This window comes from Polypterus senegalus, chromosome 4 (genome assembly GCF_016835505.1).
Source record: "Polypterus senegalus isolate Bchr_013 chromosome 4, ASM1683550v1, whole genome shotgun sequence".
NCBI lineage: Eukaryota > Metazoa > Chordata > Cladistia > Polypteriformes > Polypteridae > Polypterus > Polypterus senegalus.
The window spans coordinates 136,493,701-136,518,157 of record NC_053157.1 but is presented as its reverse complement, the minus strand read 5'-3'; the positions used below and the strand labels follow the sequence as shown (position 1 = coordinate 136,518,157).

The 24,457-nt window shown below is 37.5% G+C and overlaps 1 protein-coding gene across 3 annotated transcripts in view; it reads right to left on the bottom strand.

The window, feature by feature from the left end:
* klhl5 (kelch-like family member 5) overlaps positions 1-24,457 on the bottom strand; it is a 256,324-nt gene that overhangs the window by 34,386 nt on the left and 197,481 nt on the right. For all 3 annotated transcript variants that reach the window (XM_039751303.1, XM_039751305.1, XM_039751302.1), the window contains 3 exons: positions 22,944-23,126; positions 11,261-11,397; positions 3,425-3,621 (listed from right to left, as the gene is read on the bottom strand). In XM_039751303.1, the coding sequence (XP_039607237.1) occupies positions 3,425-3,621; positions 11,261-11,397; positions 22,944-23,126 (517 nt within the window). The remainder of the gene's footprint in view (positions 1-3,424; positions 3,622-11,260; positions 11,398-22,943; positions 23,127-24,457) is intronic.

Sequence of the window (24,457 nt, the reverse complement as noted above, 5' to 3'; positions counted from 1 at the left end):
TAACTAATATGATTAAGTGATCAAAAGAGCACCGAATAATGTTTATTGGTTGATATGATTTGCTTGGGATCGTGTATTATAGCTCCTTGAAAAAGTTAATTACTTTAGGATTATATTTTAATTATGAAAAAATGGGAGAGCTTTTCCTCGGAAGTTTCTATAGCAACCTCTGCTGAGTAAGATGAACTTGCCTATGAGAATTTTCAATTATATCCAAATTGAATTATAAGTCCCAGATGGAATTACACATCATGAAACAAGATAAAAGAAATATAACTACCATCTGCCATGACTAATTGCCACAAAAGCTAAATTCTTACATCAACTTGCACAATAACACAGCAGTTATGGAGAGACTGCATTGCAGAAATAAACAGCATCTCATTATATATACAATATTCATAGTTTTTCTAGTTATGCATACTCTGTATATAGAAAAATAAAATAGGTTGTAATACCACATACAAATGAATTTCTGACACTGCAGAAAAGGCTTGTTGTCTTTTACAAGCAGTGGGATGAGTCTCATCTAGAGAATTAGCAGAAAATTTGAAAAGGGTTGAAAATTTTCAGTACTGAGTCAGAATTAAGGGTAGGTTTATTGTCAAACATTTATGACAGTGAGGAAAGATTATTAAACCTATGTCCTATTTCTCTTTTCATCACCTAAAAAGGTTTGAGAATGATAAAAATCCAAAGCATATACAGGTATGGTGCTTTATGTTGCATAAGGTCTTGGCAGAAAATTGTTATTTCTGAAATTTACTGTTTAGTTGCATGAGAGAACAAACTTAAGTTAAAAATTCAGGAAAGTTGGTCTGGCAAGATCTGTTATAATTCTCAGGATTTTCCTAGGTCAGTGTATGTGTAAATAAATCTGTCAGGTAAAGCACTCAAAATGTCATGGTGTCCTCAACCTGGCAATTTTAAAATTGTTTTGCTTTCTGAAATGTTTCTGAAAATCAGTCAGATTTTGAAATAAGTGACCTCCTTTCCCTCCAAGGATGAAATTGTCACACACAGTTTCCATCAGATGCAGCCCACTTTACAAATGCTGTTTTCCCAAAGCGAAGGGAGTGGCGACCTCACACATCTGTTATGCAGCACTGCAAGTCAATGGGAGTGGGACAGTTGGAGTGTCGTATTTGGCTCTGATGCTTTTCAGTTTCCCATCTGCAATATTGTTTACGTCTCAAATGTGTTTTTGTGATTTGATTACTCTCAGTAGAATAACAATTTAAACAGAATGAACGTGGCACTCGATCATTTCTACTCAACAAACATATTTTCTTTTAAATGAAAGAGATGCATTTGGTTATCTGTCAACTTGTAAAGGTCTCTCCACCTTTACTTGGGATAAGAATTTTACACGTGAACCCTTTTGAGCTATGGATAGTGCTGGGCCATTGAATTGAATGAGAGAATCCCTCTTGGGATGGGAAATATGAGTGAAAGGAGCCAAGCTTTTAATAAAACTACAACAGTATTTAAGGAGCAAGCGTTTCCTGTTGCAGTAGTAGCAGTAATAATTGTATAGGGTAGAAAAAAAGGAGGAAAGAAAATATTTCTTCTAAAAACTACAAATATTAGCAAATATATTCATGATAAAAAGCACACCACATTTGTCAATTTATACAATTCCTTTGGTTAATTATATGTATGTTCACTTGAACAAAAGTAAAAGAGAACATTATTTAAAAGATTATTAAAGCATTTATGAGTTCAGGAGAAGAATATTAAATTCTCCATCTATCCATGCATCTGTTGTCAAACCTACTTTATGTAGCTTTTGTATATGGCCATCCGGACATACAGTAAGTTAAGTATATTAGTGGCAGCCCCCCCAGAATGAACTTTTGGATTGCTTTGATTCCTTTTCAAATTGTAACCAAGATCAGGATCACCTTGCGTCTGCCAAAGTATGTCCCCCACAAGAGATCCCACCCCAGCTCTCACACTCACAACACCTGGTGGAAACACAGCAACCTCACCAGCTAAGTTAAGGTTTCTTTAGCTACTGTTTCTATTTTACATACTTTTCAGTTATTTTTTGTATAGCTTATATACACTCACCTAAAGGATTATTAGGAACACCTGTTCAATTTCTCATTAATGCAATTATCTAATCAACCAATCACATGGCAGTTGCTTTAATGCATTTAGGGGTGTGGTCCTGGTCAAGACAATCTCCTGAACTCCAAACTGAATGTCAGAATGGGAAAGAAAGGTGATTTAAGCAATTTTGAGCATGGCATGGTTGTTGGTACCAGACGGGCCGGTCTGAGTATTTCACAATCTGCTCAGTTACTGGGATTTTCACGCACAACCATTTCTAGGGTTTACAAAGAATGGTGTGAAAAGGGAAAAACATCCAGTATGCGGCAGTCCTGTGGGCGAAAATGCCTTGTTGATGCTAGAGGTCACAGGAGAATGGGCCGACTGATTCAAGCTGATAGAAGAGCAACTTTGACTGAAATAACCACTCGTTACAACCGAGGTATGCAGCAAAGCATTTGTGAAGCCACAACACGCACAACCTTGATGCGGATGGGCTACAACAGCAGAAGACCCCACCGGGTACCACTCATCTCCACTACAAATAGGAAAAAGAGGTTACAATTTGCACGAGCTCACCAAAATTGAACAGTTGAAGACTGGAAAAATGTTGCCTGGTCTGATGAGTCTCGATTTCTGTTGAGACATTCAAATGGTAGAGTCAGAATTTGGCGTAAACAGAATGAGAACATGGATCCATCATGCCTTGTTACCACTGTGCAGGCTGGTGGTGGTGTAATGGTGTGGGGGATGTTTTCTTAGCACACTTTAGGCCCCTTAGTGCCAATTGGGCATCGTTTAAATGCCACGGGCTACCTAAGCATTGTTTCTGACCATGTCCATCCCTTCATGACCACCATGTACCCATCCTCTGATGGCTACTTCCAGAAGGATAATGCACCATGTCACAAAGCTCGAATCATTTCAAATTGGTTTCTTGAACATGACAATGAGTTCACTGTACTAAAATGGCCCCCACAGTCACCAGATCTCAACCCAATAGAGCATCTTTGGGATGTGGTGGAACGGGAGCTTCGTGCCCTGGATGTGCATCCCACAAATCTCCATCAACTGCAAGATGCTATCCTATAAATATAGGCCAACATTTCTAAAGAATGCTTTCAGCACCTTGTTGAATCAATGCCACGTAGAATTAAGGCAGTTCTGAAGGCGAAAGGGGGTTAAACACCGTATTAGTATGGGGTTCCTAATAATCCTTTAGGTGAGTGTATAAAGTACATCATTTGTGTCATATTTTTTTGCTATATTTGATCATTTTTTAAACAGATATTTAAAGTAATTACTTTCTCTCTTTGTGTTTGACAATATGAATGTTGTTGGAAAGAAGTCCATCATAATGGACACCTACCATAGTGTAATTGTGAGCCACTTTGTGCAAGTCTGTGCAGCCCTGTGCATCAGCAAAAGAGCGAATTCCAAGGCAGTTTGAAGGATGCAGTTGCTTCATCAAGAATCTGCAGCACGCCTGCACAACTTGGGACAGCTGGAGGAGGCAGGCTGCTGAAAGCAAGCTCTCTATGTTCTCTTCCTTCAGCTCCAGGCGACCTGAAATAGGAAAGAAGAACTTACTACAGCAGTTCACTACTGAAAGAAATGAATCAACTGTAATTCTTATTTGGAGAATAGACTAGAACATTTTTGCCTTTGTAGATATAATTTTAAGTTAATATGAAGGCTATAATAAATTTCAGTGTTTTGTAGAACTTAATCAGTTAACTTCATAATTGGAAACATTAAAAAGTAATAGTATTTATCATATCTTCAGGTGTTTATTGTGGTAATATTGCATTGTGGGCTCCTTGGCAAGTCTCACTGGCTAGCATTACTTGACCACACAATTCTTCCAAAGCTAACACTGATAAGCAGAGAGATTCTTGATCAAACATTACATTAATCTACTGTGAATTATGGCTCTAGCTATCAACAACTAACATCTTCAAAGAAATGGAGCCAATGCTAAGTGCCTAAGGTCTCAATTATTAGCCTTCTATTATTAATTTGTTACTTTAACGAATGATCAAATATCATTACCTATCTTACAGTACTTACTGTGAAATAAAGCCTTTAAATTTATTTAAAATGGTTCCTCTAGTCAAACCTGGTAAATTCTAGGTTTCCAAAAATAAAATCACTACACGTAATGTTGTTTTCTAAAAAAAGAATGCAGCAAATACACAACATGCAACACATTGTGTCAACGCAACTTGTAGGTAATTTGGTTGTCTTGTAATTTCAGTTAAATGGGAGGCGACAGTTAGATACATGTATTTCTACTATAATAAAATAATGTTTAATCAGACTAGCAACATGTACACATTTAACAAATATTAGAAAGCACTTAATATTAGACATAATTATAGTATAGTTTAGAGGTCTGGTTTCTATTTATAGACCAAAACAGATGAAATGTGCATCTTAAGTTTGAATTCTGCTTCCGCATGACTCTTGCTGTATGATGCAGAGGTAGTAAGATGTATAGATGGGGAAGTGTGATGCCGTTACCCGATTTTTGTCCATACCTTCTCCATCTGTTGCTTATGCAGCAGTTATATTATAGTCGTGCTGAGGACATAAAAGAGGGGTACAAAACAGTGGCTTATCTCTAGTATTTGCATCAGCTACTTTCAGGCACTCTGCTATTCTTGGCGCTTACTCAGTTTATGGATTTTTTGATTATTACCACCAGAACTATAATTATCTTTGTATTCCTGACCTTTGACCTTTTCAGATTCTGCTTTTTGTATTCAGTTTATGGAAACTGTCATTTTTACCTTCTTTGTGTATGACATCTTACCGGTGATCTGGTGTCTGTATTCGGCTTAAAGACTTATTAAACAAATCATTTTTACCATTAACAAGTCTGCTTTGTTGTGATTTCAGTTGGATTTGAATTCCAATCCATTTTCAGCTTGTTGCACTCTGCAGGGCAATGTTCTGTGGCATGGCCAGACTACTTGAGTCTCCATCTAGGAGGGCTGCTGTTGTCTATGCTATGGTTGTGTCCAGGCAGCATGTACTCGACAGAGAGCACGTGAGACTGGCCTTTGCTTTCCGCTCATTCTTAACCAGGTGAGGTGATGACACAAACAAGCATGTGTATTAAATCTGCATCAGTAGAACAGTGGACACTAGAGATACCTTTCCTACTGTATTTATGTTGACATTTTGATATTTACGTGTTTCTCTTACACATAATTACATTTTTCTCAAGGTCTTTGACTCCTTTTTCCCCAGAAGTAAATATAATGCTAAATAGGCTACAACGAAAAGCCTGCCATGTACAGTAGTTTTATTTATGGGTGGTGCTGACTGCCTAGAGTCTCTTGACTTTTTATAAATTGTACTTTTTGCCTTTTAATTTTATTCTTATGAGGTAATGAAGTAAATCATTTTTAAGACTATGATGTTATACTGAAAATGCAACATCCAAAATTAATATGAAAGTCTACATCAGATATTTAAAAGGCAAAACATTGTTTCTGACTTTGTTTTTTGTTATTTTAAAAAGACAACACAGTATCATATTTTGAATTTTCCCAATGTTATACATTTTAATGGAGTTTCTGTGAAAGCTGTTTTCATTTATTACAGGGATTAATGCTTGGAGGTCTGGAAGTCTGAAATGCAAAGTCTGGATTATTTATCTTATTATGTGAAGTGTGCCTCTTTTATTATAAGGAAGGTGAAAATACAGTATGCACATTAAACAAGTCAAAATGTATCTTTTCAGCAAGGCGAGTTTTTTTTTGAAAATATGATTTTATATTTCACTGATGAATTTACTTTCACATTTCCTCTTTGAATTATTAAAAGCATATTATAATGGAGTGGCTATGAAAATCAGATTATCATTCTCATGTTTTCACTCAGTGTTATGAGCCCAGTTTAACATGCAAAAACAGATGTACTTGTAGTTGTAGTTGTAGTGTGATGCTCTCTTGATGTTTCATATTCATTCCCTTCCAAGGCATTAGATTTGCTCCGAAAATGACAGGCTGAAAGTTATACTGTAATGTGTCATTGAAGTGAACAAATACATCAAATGTCACCTCTCTGTTTTTCTTTTTATTTTATTTTTTTTGTGACAGTGAAGGCACATTATAACAGTACTGGTGTTGTGTGATCAGTTTCAAATATTAAAAATACAAACACATCATGACAGGCAATTTAAGACTCTTGTTTGCTAACTGACCATTAACATTTTTTGTCTGTTTCACACAGGATTTTCAGTTGTTTCGTCTTTCAATGTGTTTTATGTTTAGACCTTATGAGCTATAAGCAAAATGTCTTAACTAGTGAAAATCTGACTTCTTACATATTTTTCCCATTTCCAAAGGGAGAAGTAACTTTACTTACGGTACAAATGCACTGACTTGCAACACAAGCTTTCACATTTTTATTGCACTTTAAAGCTTTTGCCAAATTGGAAAGTGTTCCGTTTAATAACAAAATACTGTTGAAATTCGGGGCATTTTCTTTTTTTTCTAACCATAAACACATTTGAGTTTCTGCCTGACTTGGCTGTCAGCTAAAAATGAAAAACAGTTTTTGTTGATCACTAGTGTAGAAACATATTAGGAATGATAAGTAATGCCTGGAAGCTTCAAGCTGACATTTGAGACATTTCACGAAAGTGAATTATTGACATTTATAAACAAGCAAAATGGTAGTTGTTTCTTAGAGTCACACAATTTTTATCGACTCTTTTGATAGTCTTTGTAAATCTTTTTTTTTTATATGTAACTATCAATCAATTCATTTTTACATAGCTCCTTCACAGAGAACATCATAAGGTATTTTTAAGATTAACTATAAAATGTAGTAACTTTGTGAAGATTCATACAACAGTTTTACTGCAAAAAAATGAGTTTAAGATAAAAGTGATTGGTGTCTTGCTGACTTGTAAATATTTTAATTTATATTAGGTAGCAGTATATAAGAGCTGTAAGTGTCTGAGGGGAAAAACAGGCATCTCGACTGGGGTGGAGGACAGTTTCTTACCCGGATGAGATGCCAGAGCAGAAGGACAGATGAGCACACTGGCTGGACAAGGAAACAGCTGCTTGCCTGGCCAGAGTCATATGAATGATGGGCCAGCGGAAACTGGAGGCCATTCCCTGTATGACAGGTGGCAATGGTCCTCCTGTGGTGTCCCAGTTTAGACACCCATAGTGATACATGGGAATTGGAGTTCGGAAATGCAACCCTGGATCCTAGACTAGGGTGCTGTCAGGGGAGGACCTCCATGGTTTCTATATGACCCAGGAGTGCTTCCAAGAGGACATGCTATGGCACCGTAAGCATTCTCAGGCCCAGCTTAAAAGGGAGATGTCTGAAGGGTGGAGGTGCACAGACAAATGGGAGTTGAAAAACTTGGATCAAGGCATGTGATCAAAGGTGTGGCGAGACATTTAAGAAATCTGCTTGCCTACCAAGATGCAGTTCATAACAAAAAGCTAAGAAGAGCAACAGTAGTTTGTTTAATGCTCCTCCTTATATACATTATGGGGAAAATAATTCTATCTACTGTATAGTTACATGGTTTGTATTACAAACAATGTTCACCAATATGTTCTGTCATATAGCAGAATTTGTGAGAAACAGCAACAACTATAAAATTAAGAAGAGTGCATTAGTCTGTAGTGGAACTAACCTTTTATAGAAATAGAAAGTAGGAACATTTTTTTTGTTATACTGAAACATGCTTTAGTAGCATATTGAAACTGCCGTCTCTAGTTTGAATCCCATGCACTCTCCATGGTGCATGCAGAGTTTGCACATTATCTTAGTGTTTGCATGGATTTCCTCCCAAATCCCAAAAATACACGTTACAACAACAACAACAACATTTATTTATATAGCACATTTTCATACAAACAGTAGCTCAAAGTGCTTTACATATTAAAGAATAGAAAAATGAAAGACATAATTATAAAAAATAAATCAACATTAACATCGAATAAGAGTAAGGTTCAATGGCCAGGGGACAGAAAAACAAAAAACTCCAGACGGCTGGAGAAAAAATAAAATCTGTAGGGATTCCAGACCATGAGACCGCCCAGTCCCCTCTGGGCATTCTACCTAACATAAATGAAACAGTCCTCTTTGGATTTAGGGATTCACGTTACTGTAATTGTCAATTGTAAATTTGGTCTGTATGACTGTGCGTGTTATTACGTGGCTGGCCTGGATCACTGTCCTACTGGTTTCTGCCATGAAACTAAAGAGCATGTCTATAACTGTACCATTCCAGAATCTACTATTACTTCAAGTTTGAATATCTGATTAGCTAGAACACATTACTGAAGTCATACATGTGGAAATACAATGCTGCACCTCAAAAGTTCTCTGTTTTGCTAATCGGGATGAGTATTCTTTTTATTGCTCACCAAGAGGAGAGAGCTTTTTTGTAATGTGAAGGCCAGTGATTCACAGCTGACAGATGGTGTTACGTTGCAACACTACAGAGAGAATGTCTGTACTGAAACAGGATTTGAAAAAGTTATTATTTTACCATCTATGCCAAACTAAAATAAACTTTGATTTATAATTACCCACTCTGTCTGACAATATGATATACCCAAGGACTATTCGGAAATGTGATCTTAATCATAACACAGGATTGGGGATTATGATGAAAACCCACCCACATAAAATATATTTAATGTCAGGCTGAATACTGGTGCCCTATCTAGGATTATATCTTGCCATTCATTAGAACAATCTAGACAAGAACAGGCCATTCAGCCCAACAAAGCTCACCAATCCTATCCACTTATTTCTTCTTAAAAAAAATCAAGTCTAGTTTTAAAGTCCCTAAAGTCTTAATGCCTACCTACCATGCTACTTGTTAGCTTATTCCAAATGTCTATGGTTCTCTGTGTAAAGAAAAACGACCTAATGTTTGTGCGAAATTTACCCTAAACAAGTTTCCAACTGTGTCCCCGTGTTGTATATTTTAAAATAACAGTCTCCATCCGCTGTACTAATTTCCTTCATAATTTAAAACAATTCAATTATGTCACCTCATAATTTTATTTAACTTAAACTGAAAAAGCTCAGCTCTTTTAATCTTTCTTCATAATGTATCCCCTGCTAGCCCTGGAATCAGCCTAATCGCTCTTCTCTGGACCTTTTCTAGCGCTGCTATGTTCTTTTTGTAGCCTGGAGACCAAAACTGCACACAGTACTCAAGATAAGGCCTCACCAGTGCATTGTAAAGGTTGATCATAACCTCCTTGGACTTGTACTCCACACATCGTGCTATATATTCTAACATTTTGTTAGCCTTCTTAATGGCTTCTGAACACTGTCGGGAAGTTGATAGCGTAGAGTCCACTATGACTCCTAAATCCTTCTCATAAGGTGTACTCTTGATTTTCAGATCGCCCTTTGTGTATCCAAACCAAAATTTTTACTTCCTATGTGTAATACTTTACTTTTACTGACATTAAATTTTATCTGGCACAAATCTACCCAAGCCTGTATGCTCTTCAAATCCTTCTGTAATGATTTAACGGATTCTAAATTATCTGCCAATCCACCTATCTTGGTATTATTTGCAAACTTAACCAGCGTGTTACTTATATTCCTATGTAAATCATTTATATTTATTAAAAATAGCAGCAGCCCTAACACTGACCCCTGTGGAACAGCACTCTTAATTTAAGCCAATTCTGATACGGTTCCTCCCACCATCGCCTTCTGCTTCCTGTGCTTGAGCCAATTCTGCACTCCAAACTCCAACTTCTTTTAGTTTTATGCCCAACCTCTCATGTGAAACCTTATCAAAAGCATATCCTTCCTCATAGAATTCCAGCATGTTGGTAAAACCTGACCTCCCTCTTCTGAACCCATGCTGACTATGCAGAAAAACTCCTGTACTTGCCACATGTTTCTCAATCTTTATCCTTAATAATTCCTTCCACTCATTTTCCTGTGATGCATGTTAAGCTTACTGGCCTATAGTTGCTTGGATCTGCCTAGTCACCTCTTTAATATTACAGGATAATATTTGCCATTTTCAAGTCCTTCAGAATCTCCCCTGTGTGCAGTGACTTTCTAAAAATATGTGTCAAGGGTTTATATATGTACTCGCTAAGGGTAAATATTATCTGGTCCTGGTGATTTGTTTGATTTCAGCCTATTTAATCTGAACAGTACTTGTCCCTCTACAATTTCTAAATCACTCAGAACCTCCTTAGTAATCCCATTTACTGCTAGGAGGTTATCCATTTTCCCACTCGTGAATACCTCAGAAAAATGCAAGTTTAGAGTGTCTACTATTTCACTGTCTATTCCTGATGTACTTCATCTCCTCCTTGATGTTTCTTTTACTACTAAAATACTGAAGGAATCCCTTCAGGTCATCTTTCACCTTATCTGCAAAATTCCTCTCCAGCTGTCTTTTAGCCTCCTTAATATCATCTTAATGGTTGCTCTCATGTTCTCATACAATTCACCCTAGCTCTAAACCGGACCTGTCCTAAACTCCCTGTCCCCTCATTCCCTAGTTTAAACAATCCTCAACTAACCTACTTATATGCCTCCCCTGTACATTGGTTCCCCACTAGTTCAGATGTAATCTGTTGTGGTGGAACAGGTCCCATCTGTTCCAAAAGAAGTCCCAATGTCCCATAAACCTATTCAGTGTTACGGGGAGAAGCTTTGATTCCCTGCCCTCCAATAACTGAATGAAGTGGGCGAATGGATTGATAAGTTGATTATATTTGCATTATCAAGGCAAAAATATCTGTAGTATGGACATATTTAATAATCTGTGATAAACTAAAGAACATCTTCAGCCAGAATTCACAAATTACTTTTTCCTGTGACAGAATAAAAATTTATGGCAGCACTAACTTGCACATGATTCTTCAGAATATGCATAAACCCTGAAGGCTTGTCCTACACAGTGAAGAAAAATTAAAAACTCCTCAGTGGGATGCTTCTTAGCTAGGATTGCTGTTTTAATCTTTTATCCTGCACAATTACTGAACAGCACTGAGGATCTTAGCACTGGTACCAATTTCTTGCCTCAGGAACAAATTAAAAACTTAAATATCCTCAAAAGACAAAAAATAAATACACTTACTAAGTGCCTTCAGCAACCAAAATGGCATTATTTTTATAATAGGATTGCTAGTAACTGGAAATTAAGAAATGCTCATCAGCTACTTATTACCTGTATAGGCATATTGTACAAGAGCCCACAGAGCATTAGGATCCACACCTTCCATCTTAATTTCTTCCTGCTTTGCCTCACGCACATCACTGGTGAACATAGCAGCAAAGTAGTCGGAAACAGAAGATAGGACCAACCTAATAAAAAGAAATTAATAAGTTACATAGAATTACTGGATATCACTGACTTGCATATATACAGATATTTTTCTTTTATGATTTTCTTAATTAACAGTTTAAAAATTATAGAAAGAAGGAAAAGAAAACAGAACTGAAAAATTCTCTTTTTCAGGAAAGAATATATATATGTGCAACAGTGTTCATTCTTTCTGAAAAAACATTAGCCCTGAACCTTTAAATAAATAATTCACACAGACATAAAAGCAAAGCAGGCAAAAGTACAGCTCAAAAACAGATGCTGTTTTGATGATAATCCCAGTTTAATCTTGGTTTTTTGCTCTTCTAGAATTGATTCCTTGGGGAATCAAGCCACATGGCCATAGCGCCGTAACTGATGCTCCCTTAATAATGCAGGTAATGTGCCTCATTCGGGACTCAGTGAGCAACTTCTTGTTTGACACAAAGTCAAACCACTGGTACCCAAGAATTCTCCAAAGAGACACAATACAGAAGGAATTCAGTCTTCATCTCAGGTCACGGGATAGTGTCCATGGCTTGCAACCATATAGCAAAACAGGAAGCCCAGACACTCAGACTCCTCACTCAGTCTTTCGAGAGCCCCGATCAGAACCTCCATTGACTCCGCAAAGATCACAGCATCGTCAGCAAAGTCCAGATCAGTACATTTTTTTCACCAACAGGTGCCCCAAAACCATTGGACACCACAACCCTGCCCAACATCCAGTCCATGCAAGCACTGAACAGAATAGGAGCAAGAACACACACCTGACGAACCCTAGAATCAACTGGGAAAAACACAGAGGTTCTTCCTCCACTCTGCACAGCACTCACAATACCAGTTAACAAGCCGGCCATGATATCCAGCAACTTTCGGGGATCGCGTGAAGTCTCAGGATGTTCCACAGGGCAGCTTGATCAACTGAGTCAAACACTTTATGAAAACTGACAAAGGCTGCAAAGAAACTCTGCTAATATTCACGTTTGAGCTCCATGAAAACCCCCAGTCCCAGGATGCGGCCGATGGTAGACTTCGTAGGTATAAAACCAGACTGCTCCAGTTTCTGATAGGTGAGCAAGTGATCACGGATCCAATTTAGGGCCTGGTACCAAGAGCAGTGTTATCTCCTTATAATCGCCGCAATCCAGGTGATCACCCTTCCCTTTCCAGATAGAGACAAGTCCTATTTTCCAGTCAGTTGGAATGACTCCCGTCTCCCAAATGGAAGCAAAGATTGCTTGCAATGCAAGGAGGACAGTCTTACCATCAGCCTGAAGAAGTTCGCCCAGATACCACAAATCCCTGCAGCTTTCTCTACCCTCAGCTGGTTCACCACCTGTACAAACAGTAATATTGGGTGGTTGCCAGCTGACTGGAGGATCAGACTCAAGAACTGTGGACCCAGAGATATCCAATGTCCTAACCAGAGGATTAGCTTTAAACACCTGCTCAAAGTAGCCAGCCCAGCGGGTCACAATTGCAACGTCATCCATAAGTACCAGATTTTGACTCCTCAGTAAGCAGGACATGGGTCACTAGACCATAGATGGTGTGTCACTCGTTCACAGATTCCTCTAACAAATGCCTTCTTATCTGCTCTCAGAGCCCTCACAGCCATCCTTCTCAGTTCCCAGTAGAAACTGGAGTTGCCATCAAGCCATGCGCTGTGACTCCTTTCGATGATATCCAGGGTACCCTGTTAGATAAAACACCTCCTTCTGGGAATTCCAGGAACACCAATACAACCATTAGCAACATTCAGGATCTTGTCATGGAAGGTCTCCTATCTCCTACTAAGCATTTTTAATTACATATTGATTTATAGTCTACTTATATGAGGGCAAGTATACAATTTTATTCTGTGTAAATGGAAGGGAAATTGACCATTTTCACCATTTCACATTTAAAAACAATTTTATACATTTTTATAGTCCTATGCAGATTCAGAAGTGTGTGACTTTTTAACTATTGTATATATATGCATGCATGGTTTTAACTATGCTGAAATACTGTACCACTGTTAAGAACGGAAAAATCATCTTGGTCTGTAAGATTGTTTAATTTTTTTGCTTCAGATCATTTTTTTCATTAGACTTTTTCAGTTCTTCAGACTTATATTTTGAAAGCAAAATTCTCATGTGTTTTAATATTATATCGTTGTTTGAGAAACATTTAAATTTTTTTGTTTGAATTTTTAAGTTTGTCACACTGCCACTTTAGAATTTCTGCAGGCAGATGGAGACCTTGCCTGATTGCCACCTCACTCCCAAGAGGCACCATGATTCAAGTCACAAACAGTTACAGTATAAAGTGCAGTGCAGCACCAGCAGATCTTTTTCCCAAGACTACAGATATGACCTGTTAACAAAAGTGGTTTAGTGATTTAAGTGCAGTCATTCCAGTTTATAATTCATAGCTTTGCTGTCTCAACATGACTCTCTATCTTAGAGTTTTAGCTAAACAACTCCTTGCAAGTTGTGTCTGTAGTGAAGACCAAAAAATTGGTAATATCTAGCGTATATAGTGATACATATTTTGTGGATATTTTTATCAAATATTTCATTTTAAAATAAAACATATTGTTTAAGGGGACACTTTATAAGCCAGTTCTTCTAGACACATTTATGACCTTACGCCTCACGCCTGGACAAACTTGTTAAGAAGGCAGGCTCCATTGTAGGATTAAAGTTGGACAGTTTAACATCTGTGGCAGAGCGAAGGGCACTAAGCAAACTCCTGTCAATCATGAAGAATCCACTGCATCCACTTAACAGGATCATCTCCAGGCAGAGGAGTAGCTTCAGTGACAGACTTTTGTCACTGTCCTGTTCCACTGACAGACTAAAGAGATCGTTCCTCCCCCACACTATGCGACTCTTCAATTCCATCCGGGGGAGTAAATGCGAACATTAATTTTATTTTAATTCTTTTCATTTTTATTACTATTTAATTTAATATTGTTTCTTTGTATCAGTATACTGCTGCTGGATTATGTGAATTTCCCCTTGGGATTAATAAAGTATCTATCTATCTATCTATCTATCTATCTTCTTTTGTTAAAGGCTGCTCTGCTGTGTGTAATTATGGCAGGGCGTTAAAGGCTACAGGTAGAATTTATGAGCCTCTAGAAAGAGGAAGTTTTAGAAACGTGAGCACCCCTTCTAAGAAGATATCCTGGAGACATATGGGTGATTATAGGTGCCAGGGATAGAATGTAGGCTGGTGGCCAAGATGAAAGTACATGGTGCTGATCAAAAGCTGGACACTTAGGATGGAATGATGGGAGAAATGGCCAAGTTGGTCTGAAAATGAGCTGATGCAATATACAACCACTGATGCAAAAGGTATGTCATGGACATTTAGGATGGTCTCTGCTGCTCCATTTATGCAGAACATCACTCCATCTAAGGGTCATGCTGGACAAAAATGGACCAAACACTAATCAATATACTAAGACAGAGAGTCATCTGCCAGCCTAAACAACATAAACTGAGTTATCCAGGTTGTATTAGTTTGCCAACATTTTACTCTTCTCATGTTGGGCAATATTGGAAATCGTGAATTAATCTATGAATAAAATGTAACTTTCTCACCTGTCTGCCTGTTCTGCTACTCCATCTAATTACCTGGGAGTAGATATGTAAAAGAAAGGGGGATGTGTCGACCCACAGTAGCTGTCAACCCTAAATGTGTGGTAGGAATATGGGATTTGGGGCATTCTGTTGTGTTCTATAAATTAAAAAGTCAGAAAGCGAAAACAGGGTCAGGCTAGGACCCTACCACAACAAAACAGTGTCCAACTACAATAACTATCTATTCCTCTGGTTTTCACAGAAAGTCGTAGACTCTTGAAAAACTGGTTTTGCTTTTAGGTTGTTAAAATGCACACATCTCCTGGGGCCTCATGCACAATGCCGTGCGTAGAATTCACACTATAACATGGTGTAAGCACAGAAGCGGAAATGCGGTTACGCACAAAAAAATCTAGATGCATAAATCCACGTTCTTCTGCTGTAAAAATCCTGTCCTGACCCGTCTCCTCCCAGAATTACGCCTCTTTGAATATGAAAATCAATATAAATAGCACTTAAGCTCAGCGTTCTGTGAAAAGGCAATGACAAAAGCATGGGGGGGAAATAGAAGAAGTTCAGCGAATACCGAGTGGAGGCAAAGAAAAACGTACCATATGTTGGTTTAAACAGTGGTAAAAACAATGAAAGAAAGTTGATCGAGTGACATAGAGTGTTGGAGAAACTCGAATGCTGAAGTTCACAAAGTCGCACAGTGCCGAAATAAAAAAGATGTCAGATATCAAAGTCGCTGTGAAAAGGCGAGTCATAGCCCACTACCCGAGTTTCATATGAAAGCTTATTAAGGTACAGAGAAAAGAAAATAGGCACACAGTAAGAAAAAAACACAAAATGTCAACTTTAATCTCGAAATTTCCACTTTAATCACGTAGTTTATTTTGTCATTAAAGTAGAACATCATAAACTTCAACTTAAAATCGTTTAATTTACTAGTTTCTCAAAGCCCATTGTAACTAAAGTAGCACGTTAAATGCTTTGTTTTGTATTTGATCTTCTATGTGCTCTATGTGTGTTAATCAGTATGTGCTTTCAGGCTTTCTCTTCCTCAGACGGGACACAGAATCCATTACATTCATAATATTACAGCTCTCTGAATAATTAAAATACTGAGATGTAAACTTGATATCATTTTCATGATGATAGGAGTTAAATCATGTTATTAAACATGGGAACACGGTGGTGCAGTGATTGTGTGCGACCTTCGATGAAATAATTTATTGCAGCAGTACCGTCTCTTTCAAACATACTAACCCCCAATTCCTGTCCTTACTTTTCTTTCACCAAATACCCAATCGCCACACAATCAGCTCTGTAATAGACGTTAAGCCATCTGTAAGCTTAGAGCGCCGATTCTTCAAAATTTTTAAGGAACATTGAAATATCTTTGTAGTACATGTTTAATTATTCTATCCTTCCAGTGTCATGCCAGTCCCAGCAAGCATACAGCATGAGGCAGGAACAATCCGTGAACGGAGAGCAAGATCCTTAATAGAGCAACGACACCATGCCAAGTTTAAGTTTTATCTGTATAATATAATAAACATATTTTGCTGCATTTCATCCTAAAAATGATATCATCATCATAGGCGCTTTATAAAGTGGATCAGGTTATGCAATATTATAACTGTAGTGCAAGTTTACAGTGAGGTAATTGTACTAATAAGTACTAACAGTTCTACAAGGAGCACTTGATGGACTGATTGAGTGCGTTTATAGTTCTTGGAATTAAACTGTTTCTGAACCGTGAGGTCCGTACAGGAAAGGTTTTAAAGTGTTTGCCGTGTGAGAGCAGGCCGAGGCAGCGTGTGCTTGATGCTGTATACTGATAATTCTCTTTCCGATCAGCTGCTCCGAGTGGTGCAGTGAGAGTAAGAGTAATATAGAAAAAGATGATCCGCTGTGGCAACCCCTAATGGGAGCAGCTGAAAGAAGAAAAAGAAGGTGCAGTAAGAGTAATGACGCTAAAGCAGCTATGGTATTTGGAATAGTTTGGCCATTCCGTTGACCATTATATTGTTACAGGTTAATTATAATCAGATGCATTAAACTAATAAACAATATGCGGTTAATTTCAGTGTATTTATAAAGCCGCTTCAGGGATGTGGATCTAAAAAAGAAAGGGAAAAAACACTGGAACAGTAGCACTGCTTTGACGCTGGGTGCTGCCAGCTTTACGCCAAGTTTAGGTTTTATACATCGCTATTTGAATGTGGAAACAGGCTTTTTGTGCATATGCACCGTATATACATGAGGCCCTTGGTCTGTTGCTAATTACATCTTAGTAGCTGTACTTTTTATATTTATGTCAGTAGACTGCTGTATTTGAAGGATCCGGCTACAGATAAAAAGGCCGGTGGTTAGTGTCTAAGCAGAGGTCCAGCTGAGCTGTTGTGGGTTTTTGTGACTGGCATAGTAACCACTATTATTACAGATCTCTGTGACATTGTAATCTCTTATGAAACACATCCTCTTTTCTGATTATTATGTGTGGGGTATGCTTTTTGGAAAAAGTACATAAAAAAATAATTTTTTAATATACACCTGGACCACCACACAGACGTCATTACATTGCATTACATTATTAGATTAGAAGAAAGGTAGCTTGACTGAAGTAAGAGCAAGGTTGGCGTGTAGCTCACCAGAAGCTAACAAGTCTGTCATTACAATGAGGGAAACTGGAGCAACAACAAATGTATTTCACACAGCTTCAAGAAGCGGAATCATGTTCCATGGAGCTTGTTCAACTCACAATGTACAGGACAGCACCTTTGCTATTTTTTGTGATCAGATTTGTTCTTTTATTGGAATATGACGTAATAGAATAAATACAATATACAAAATATACCATGCACAGCATTCCCATCCCCCCCATCCACTCTAATCTATATCCATTACTGACATTAACCTAGGAAATACTCCCCCCCCACCCTCAATCCCCCCGGGCTCTCATGGACAGAGGTTATCCACCATCTAATGGTGTGTCAGAAGTCAACTGTAAAAAACGATTAGAGTGCTATAAAGGAAGCTGGTCATCACTAAGCTAATATGAGCAAGACAGATTTCTCTTCAGAGCCACTCTCCTCCTGTGCCCTCTGAGCTATACTTTATGGATATCAGGAGATTACATCTTTAAGGTCATTAGCTGCCTTTTATCAGATGTCAATAATACTGGCTAATACCCAATTAATCTGAATGTCTGAGAGCCCAGGGTGAATTAAATTATAAAACATGAGTAGCCAGGAACAGGAATTTATCCTTTGTGGGGTTGTCCATCTGAAGGGCAAAAGGTGGCAAATCTACCCAGACTGATGATTTTTTGTCAACAGTGGCTCTAGGATAGTAAGTGACAATTATGAAAACAGCATTGATTTTCCATGCAATTCCTATATCATAACCATGAGTACTTTCGAGCCTCCCTGTTTGCAGCTTAGCTGAAAAATGAAAAGAAAAAAAATTCTCACTTTCATTTAGACTCTGTAATTAAGTGTACATTTGTTTAAAACTTCTTTCACATAACAATACATTGTTATTTTTCTTAGGGCTCACTGTAATGCTGCTACACTTCCAAATGAGCAATTCTTTCACATAATGTCAGCTGGTGGTGAACTTGCTTTTCTTACCAATTAAACAAATTAACGTTAACTTTCTGCAGTGAAAAACTGTGAACTAATTACTGACCATGTACAGTAAATGATGCGTTCAATCTGACAGAACATCGATTCCGCCAGAGTGAAGTGAATGGGGGCTTCATGGTTGACATATAATGTAGTGTGATTTATCCTTTAAGTTAGAATCCTGATGTGGCACAGCATTGTCTTTCCAGGGCACCATTTGAATGAAACAAAATCTAGAATGGAATCAGAGAGTGATTTTTATTGGCAGCTGGAATAGCAATCAGGCAAAATATAAAAGAGAAAAGACATACTATTTTGTTGTAAAGGAAATTAAAAATGTTAATGGAGTTATGTTCATATGAAAGGATCTCCCTGGATCACATCTTGAGACAGAAAATATCTGCTTATCTGAAATTACACATTTTCACAAACAGCTTGTATTTATTTATTGACATCAATGAAATGTGCAGTTGCTGCACAGATTTTACTTCAACAGAAAGTAGAAATGCAACAATAAATTGGGAATGGGGTCTCAGTTTTGAGTGTTTTATAATCTAAAGTACTGGAAAAGTTTTGCCTGGTTTTGGTTTTGTTTGTAAGCATGGTTACTGGCAAATTTTGTGGAAAACAAAAATCAGTTTTCGTCAGTTTTTAATCTCAGTAATTATAGAGCAGCAATTATCACCTCTTTCCTGGCTAAAAATGGAAACTACACTCCAAAATGTATTAAAAACAATGTTTGTACGGAAATAATATTCAAAGTAACTACCAGTATAGATTTAGCATGGGGTCAACATTATGAAATGAACCGGTTTTTGTTTTTCATACTAGAATGTAACGCAAAAGCGAATCATATAGAGTGTATTTAGACTGTGTTGAAGTTCTAGGCAGAAAATTACTCTGGAAATTGCAGAAATTATTATGTTTTTTATTTTTACATACTTTATTTTGGTGCAACATTTTTGTTTTCCAGGAGACACTCAGAACCTGCTGAATGGCTAATGAAATGTTGCTTCATACATTATATCGTAAAAGCTGTGGCATACAAATTAAAATGCATTAAAATCAAAGTCTATAGTAAATGCATTTAAAGTAATGGGCACCCTGCTGGTCTTTATGCTACAAAAAGGCCTTACAGCACCAGAAACTGAGCAGAGAAAAGCAACCAAATGCTTTACTGGAATGGGGAATATATTTTATTCTGACAGGTTAAAGGAACATGACCTTTTTGGTCCAAAAAAGTAATCTACATCCTCATATTTCTCAAAAACACCAATAGAATTTCTCTCACAAAACACAATTATTTGCAAATTCAGTGGCACTAGACACATTTAACAGCCAATGCATTGGCAATGGGAGCTGCTTTTCCATCCTGGAATCGGGTGTTGTGATCTAAGGGATATGTCCATGTTTGGTGGGATAACTGTGTGAATGTTACTGTGACTTTTAGAAACGATAGGCAAACTGTGTTTAAGGCAAAGCATAATACCAAGACTATAAGGGGGTCTTCAAAAGTGCAACACAAATGTCAAAGTCACAAGACTTCTAAAGTCCAAAGGAAATTTTTTTTTTCCCATCTCTTGCATAAGGCAAATGGTCTTTACTCTTGAAACAAAGTTCAAACAGTTACATTCAAAATTACTAATATATGTCCAGACATCCATTTATGGGCATGGGTCTCAAAGGGTTAAAAATGTGTAGATGTATATAGTTTTGAACAAAGAGATTTGTTATGAAGCTACTGTATGTTATGTGTGAGTGCAACAGAGACAGGAGTATTCAGGTAATCTTGGCCACTGGAGAGTGGTGATATGTTACACGTTGGTGGGCATGCAAGTAAGAGTTTCAACGCACACTGCACATGTGAGGATACTTCTATTAGTACTATAACAGAATACGCACAATGTCATGCAGACCGCAATAATGTTTGTGTCATATGCTGTGTTCATGTGCAATGGAATGTATAGGAAAAAAAACAACTTCCCACTAGGACTCCGGTCTTGGAGGACCGCAGTGGCTGCAGGCTTTCATTTTAACCCTTTACTTAACTCTTTTTCCTTTCATTTTAATTGATTTGTTGTTTTAAAGACTTGTTGCCCTGAATTTCCTCATCGTTTCCATGAAAGAAAAAAAAAAAGAGGCAATCGGAAATAATGCAGCATAATGTAATCATTAAATAAATAAACACTTAACATGTTCACTACTCAATTCTGCTCTACTCTGCTCTCAGGAGAGTGCCACCATTTGCATAATAGCTACTCCTTCACTGATATAATCATATTTTGATGAGTAACCCATTTGACAAGAGTCTTACAGCCTTGAAAAAGTGGCATCTGCTGGGAGAAACAATGACTTAGGAGAGCAAGGAAAGAACATGCTGACCATGACAATACATGTTCATCATGCATCATCATGCAAGTGCAGGAAACAGAACACAACTGCAACAGATAGGGGGAATAGTTTGGAGAAGAAAAAGCTGTGGCCTGGCTAGGTGACTCATTAGTTGCCATCAAGATCTTATGCTAAGTTCTCACAATAGACCAGTTCCATTTCTTTCATTTACACATGACACAGATCCAGTCTTTTTAGGGAAGGGTGAACTGCAAGACAAACACATTGGATTAAGACAACTTCTGCATGTGGTACTAAATTCAATATAGTCACATGTGTCGTAAATGTGGCATGTGTTTGAAGTTTTAAATTGGAATTGTCTGGAAATTGACACTGTTTCTTGATGAAAAGCAAGATGGATTACAGTACCATTTATATTTCGTTTTATTTGCTTGGCAGACACTTTAAACTATAGCAGCTTAAAAAAGAGGTAATGAAGTAAGCATCAGTCTGAGGGACTGTTTAAGAACCAGTGTTATAGTACCAATGCAGTGTGCCAATGCAAAGAAAAAGGGGTAGTGAATTTAATAAAAAAAAATTAGGGCAACTGACAGCAGCCAAAATAGCCTAACTGCTATGTGTTTCCTAAAGGAAATGGTATGCTTCAATCGAGTATGAAATTCTCAAACCATCATTTTTCACTTAAACCATCCACTTCCACCAGTCCTGGTTCCTTTCTTGTGGCCACTTATTGTTGCGTTCAGATATGGGAGTGTAACTGCACTTAAAGCTGTAGCTACAATCATTTTTTGTATTTATTATTCTTTCTTCCTACCACAACGTGTAGAATTCACAGACTTCCTGCACTGAATATGAAGTACTGCAGCTGAGCACATTCAGGATGGATATCTGAATACACTGATATCATATTTAGAAGGCTTGCAAAATTTATTTGAAAAGACAAATAAACAATAGGATATGAACCAAAAATTGAGAATCAAGTCACTTTTAGCTGCAGTGTAGCAAAAGACAGAACGTGAGCCCAGAGAGAGATAGAAACAAAATAAAATACCTCCTGACCAATACTAGGAAGCACAAAGTGTTTAGGTCTGGAGTGGTGGCTCTGAGGCTAAGGATCTGTGCTGGTATCCAGAAGGATTGCCGGTTCAAATCCCCGTCACTGCCAAAAGAGATCCTACTCTGCTGGGCTATTGAGCAAGACCCTTAACCTGTGATTGCTCCAGGGGTGCTATACAATGGCTGACCCTGCACTCTGACCCCAAGGGGTATGCGAAAACTAACAAATTCCTAATACAAGAAATTGTATATGGCGAAATAAAGAACAAAAAAAAAAAGTCATAAGGCGGGAGAGAAGAAGGTGATGCCAGGTGATGGGAAGACTTTGCCCTGTTACAGTAACTGAAGGTGCAGGAGTTCAGGGACACCAGGTTACTTGTGACGTCAGATTTGATTCCAAGAAGTGACTCTAAGGATGGCTTTAAAGTTGCCTTGAGCCCAGAGTTCTACTGAGCCTAAAATTGATTGTACTGTGCTATTGTTACTAGCCTGTGGGTGACAATTGTTATGTCTCATGTATATACAAATGACAATAAATTTGAACTTGAATTAATGCATCTTTCTCTGTTGGTTTATCTGTTATTTTCTGGCTTCATCTAGGTTGGCCAATGGTCCCTTTGAATGAGGGTACTGGAGCTGCCTTTTCTGACAAGCATATGTGACATTTCTAAACTCAGGTCACAGGTTATTATTATACATTACATTAATGCATAATAATAATAAAGGAAGAAGTCCGCACTTGTGCAAAAAGTAGTCGAGGATTAAGTTAATTTATGTTAGATGACTTGGAGAAGCAATCTCTGTGATTTCAAAGTGAAAGAGTACTATCATAGTGTTCTAAATATGTCAGCCACTTGCATGATCAGTTGAGAAAATATAAAAGTAGTATACAGTAGCATTAATAATCTCAGTTGTGCATGTTTCTTGTTTTACCTGTGAGCTGGGATTTTTCGGTCTCCAACCACCAGAACTACATCACACAGTTGCTTGTGTTTCAGATAGTTCTCCATCTTCTTGAAGGTCTGTTCTGCATGGTTTAAAGCTTGAAAGTATTCATCAGAGGCACATGTCTCCATGGTCTGACATGAGGACAGGGTCTGGGTGCTATTGGATGTCCTGGGAAAAACAAAAATAACAAATAATGTACTTAATGGGAACTATATTAATGACTTTATATAACACAAATTCTGTATTCTATTATGCTTCATTCCACTTACTATCCTCTCTGAAACAAATAGGTAACCCATACAGACAGGGATCCATCTTGCATATAAAGAAGCCCAAGTTTTTACAAATGTGAAAAATTGTTTTGGAAAATTAAATGAATGCATCCCACCATACAGAGTAAGGCTGCAGAGGTTTGCTTTGTTACTTTACTCACTTGAACAGTTACAGTATTAGTAAACACATAATAAAAAAGACCAATTTGTTCTTTGGTCTGATGTGTACATATCCCATAATTTATACAAAGGTTGACCACTCAAGCATAACAAAACCATGTTTACAGTGTTTAAACCATTTATAGTATTTGATATTATGAAAGAGGCAGATCCAGCCCCCTGGAGGTGGCAGAGGCAGGGCACACACTGTCACTTACCAGTGCAGTGGAGCTAAACCAATTTTAGGGATGTCAAGGACTGTCATAGCTTATATTTAGGATGCAGGAAGGAACTGAATTCCTCAGGAAAAAAAACCTGAAAGAACATGCCATGTGCACACAGCATTCTATAAAATGTTAGAAACAAAGTTAAAGCGACATGCCCAGTATACTTGAGACGATACAATATACTCATTATAAATGTACTTGCATATAAATTAACACAAAATATATCATAGGAACAGCCATATGAAAAATGCAATTTTTATAATATAAAACTATAAGACATGATGTGCTATACAAAACAATTGTGTCCACATAAAGTATGGAGTGCAAATAAGTTGTGTTGTGCATTAGGGCAGTATGGTGGCACATTAGTTAGCGTTACTGCTTGATAGATCTGATGTTCTATTCACTGTATCTGTGCGTTTTCACTTGGTACTCTGGAATTTCTTCCACAGGTCACAATTCTAAATGGGCCCTGAGTGTGTGGTTGAGCGTGTGAGTGGGAACACTGATGGACTGGCATTTTATCTTGAGTTAGTTCCTACCTTAAGCCAACTGCACCTGGGATAGGCTCTCACCTCCTTTGACTAAGTGAGATGGAGAATGTTATATATGTTATAGTAAAATATAATATGTGATATATAAGCATTGCATGTGTTAAGATCTGATTTCATTTAAAAATTTGGGTTTTTGTTACTTTTCTTATGTGTATGCTTCACATTTGTGGTTCTTAGTACCACAGAATTTGTTTCTGTCAAATATTTGTATTTTCATATTTATTTTGAAGGAGTTCTTTGATTTTCACGTCCTACTGCAGCACTGTTTTGTTTTGTAGTATGGTTGC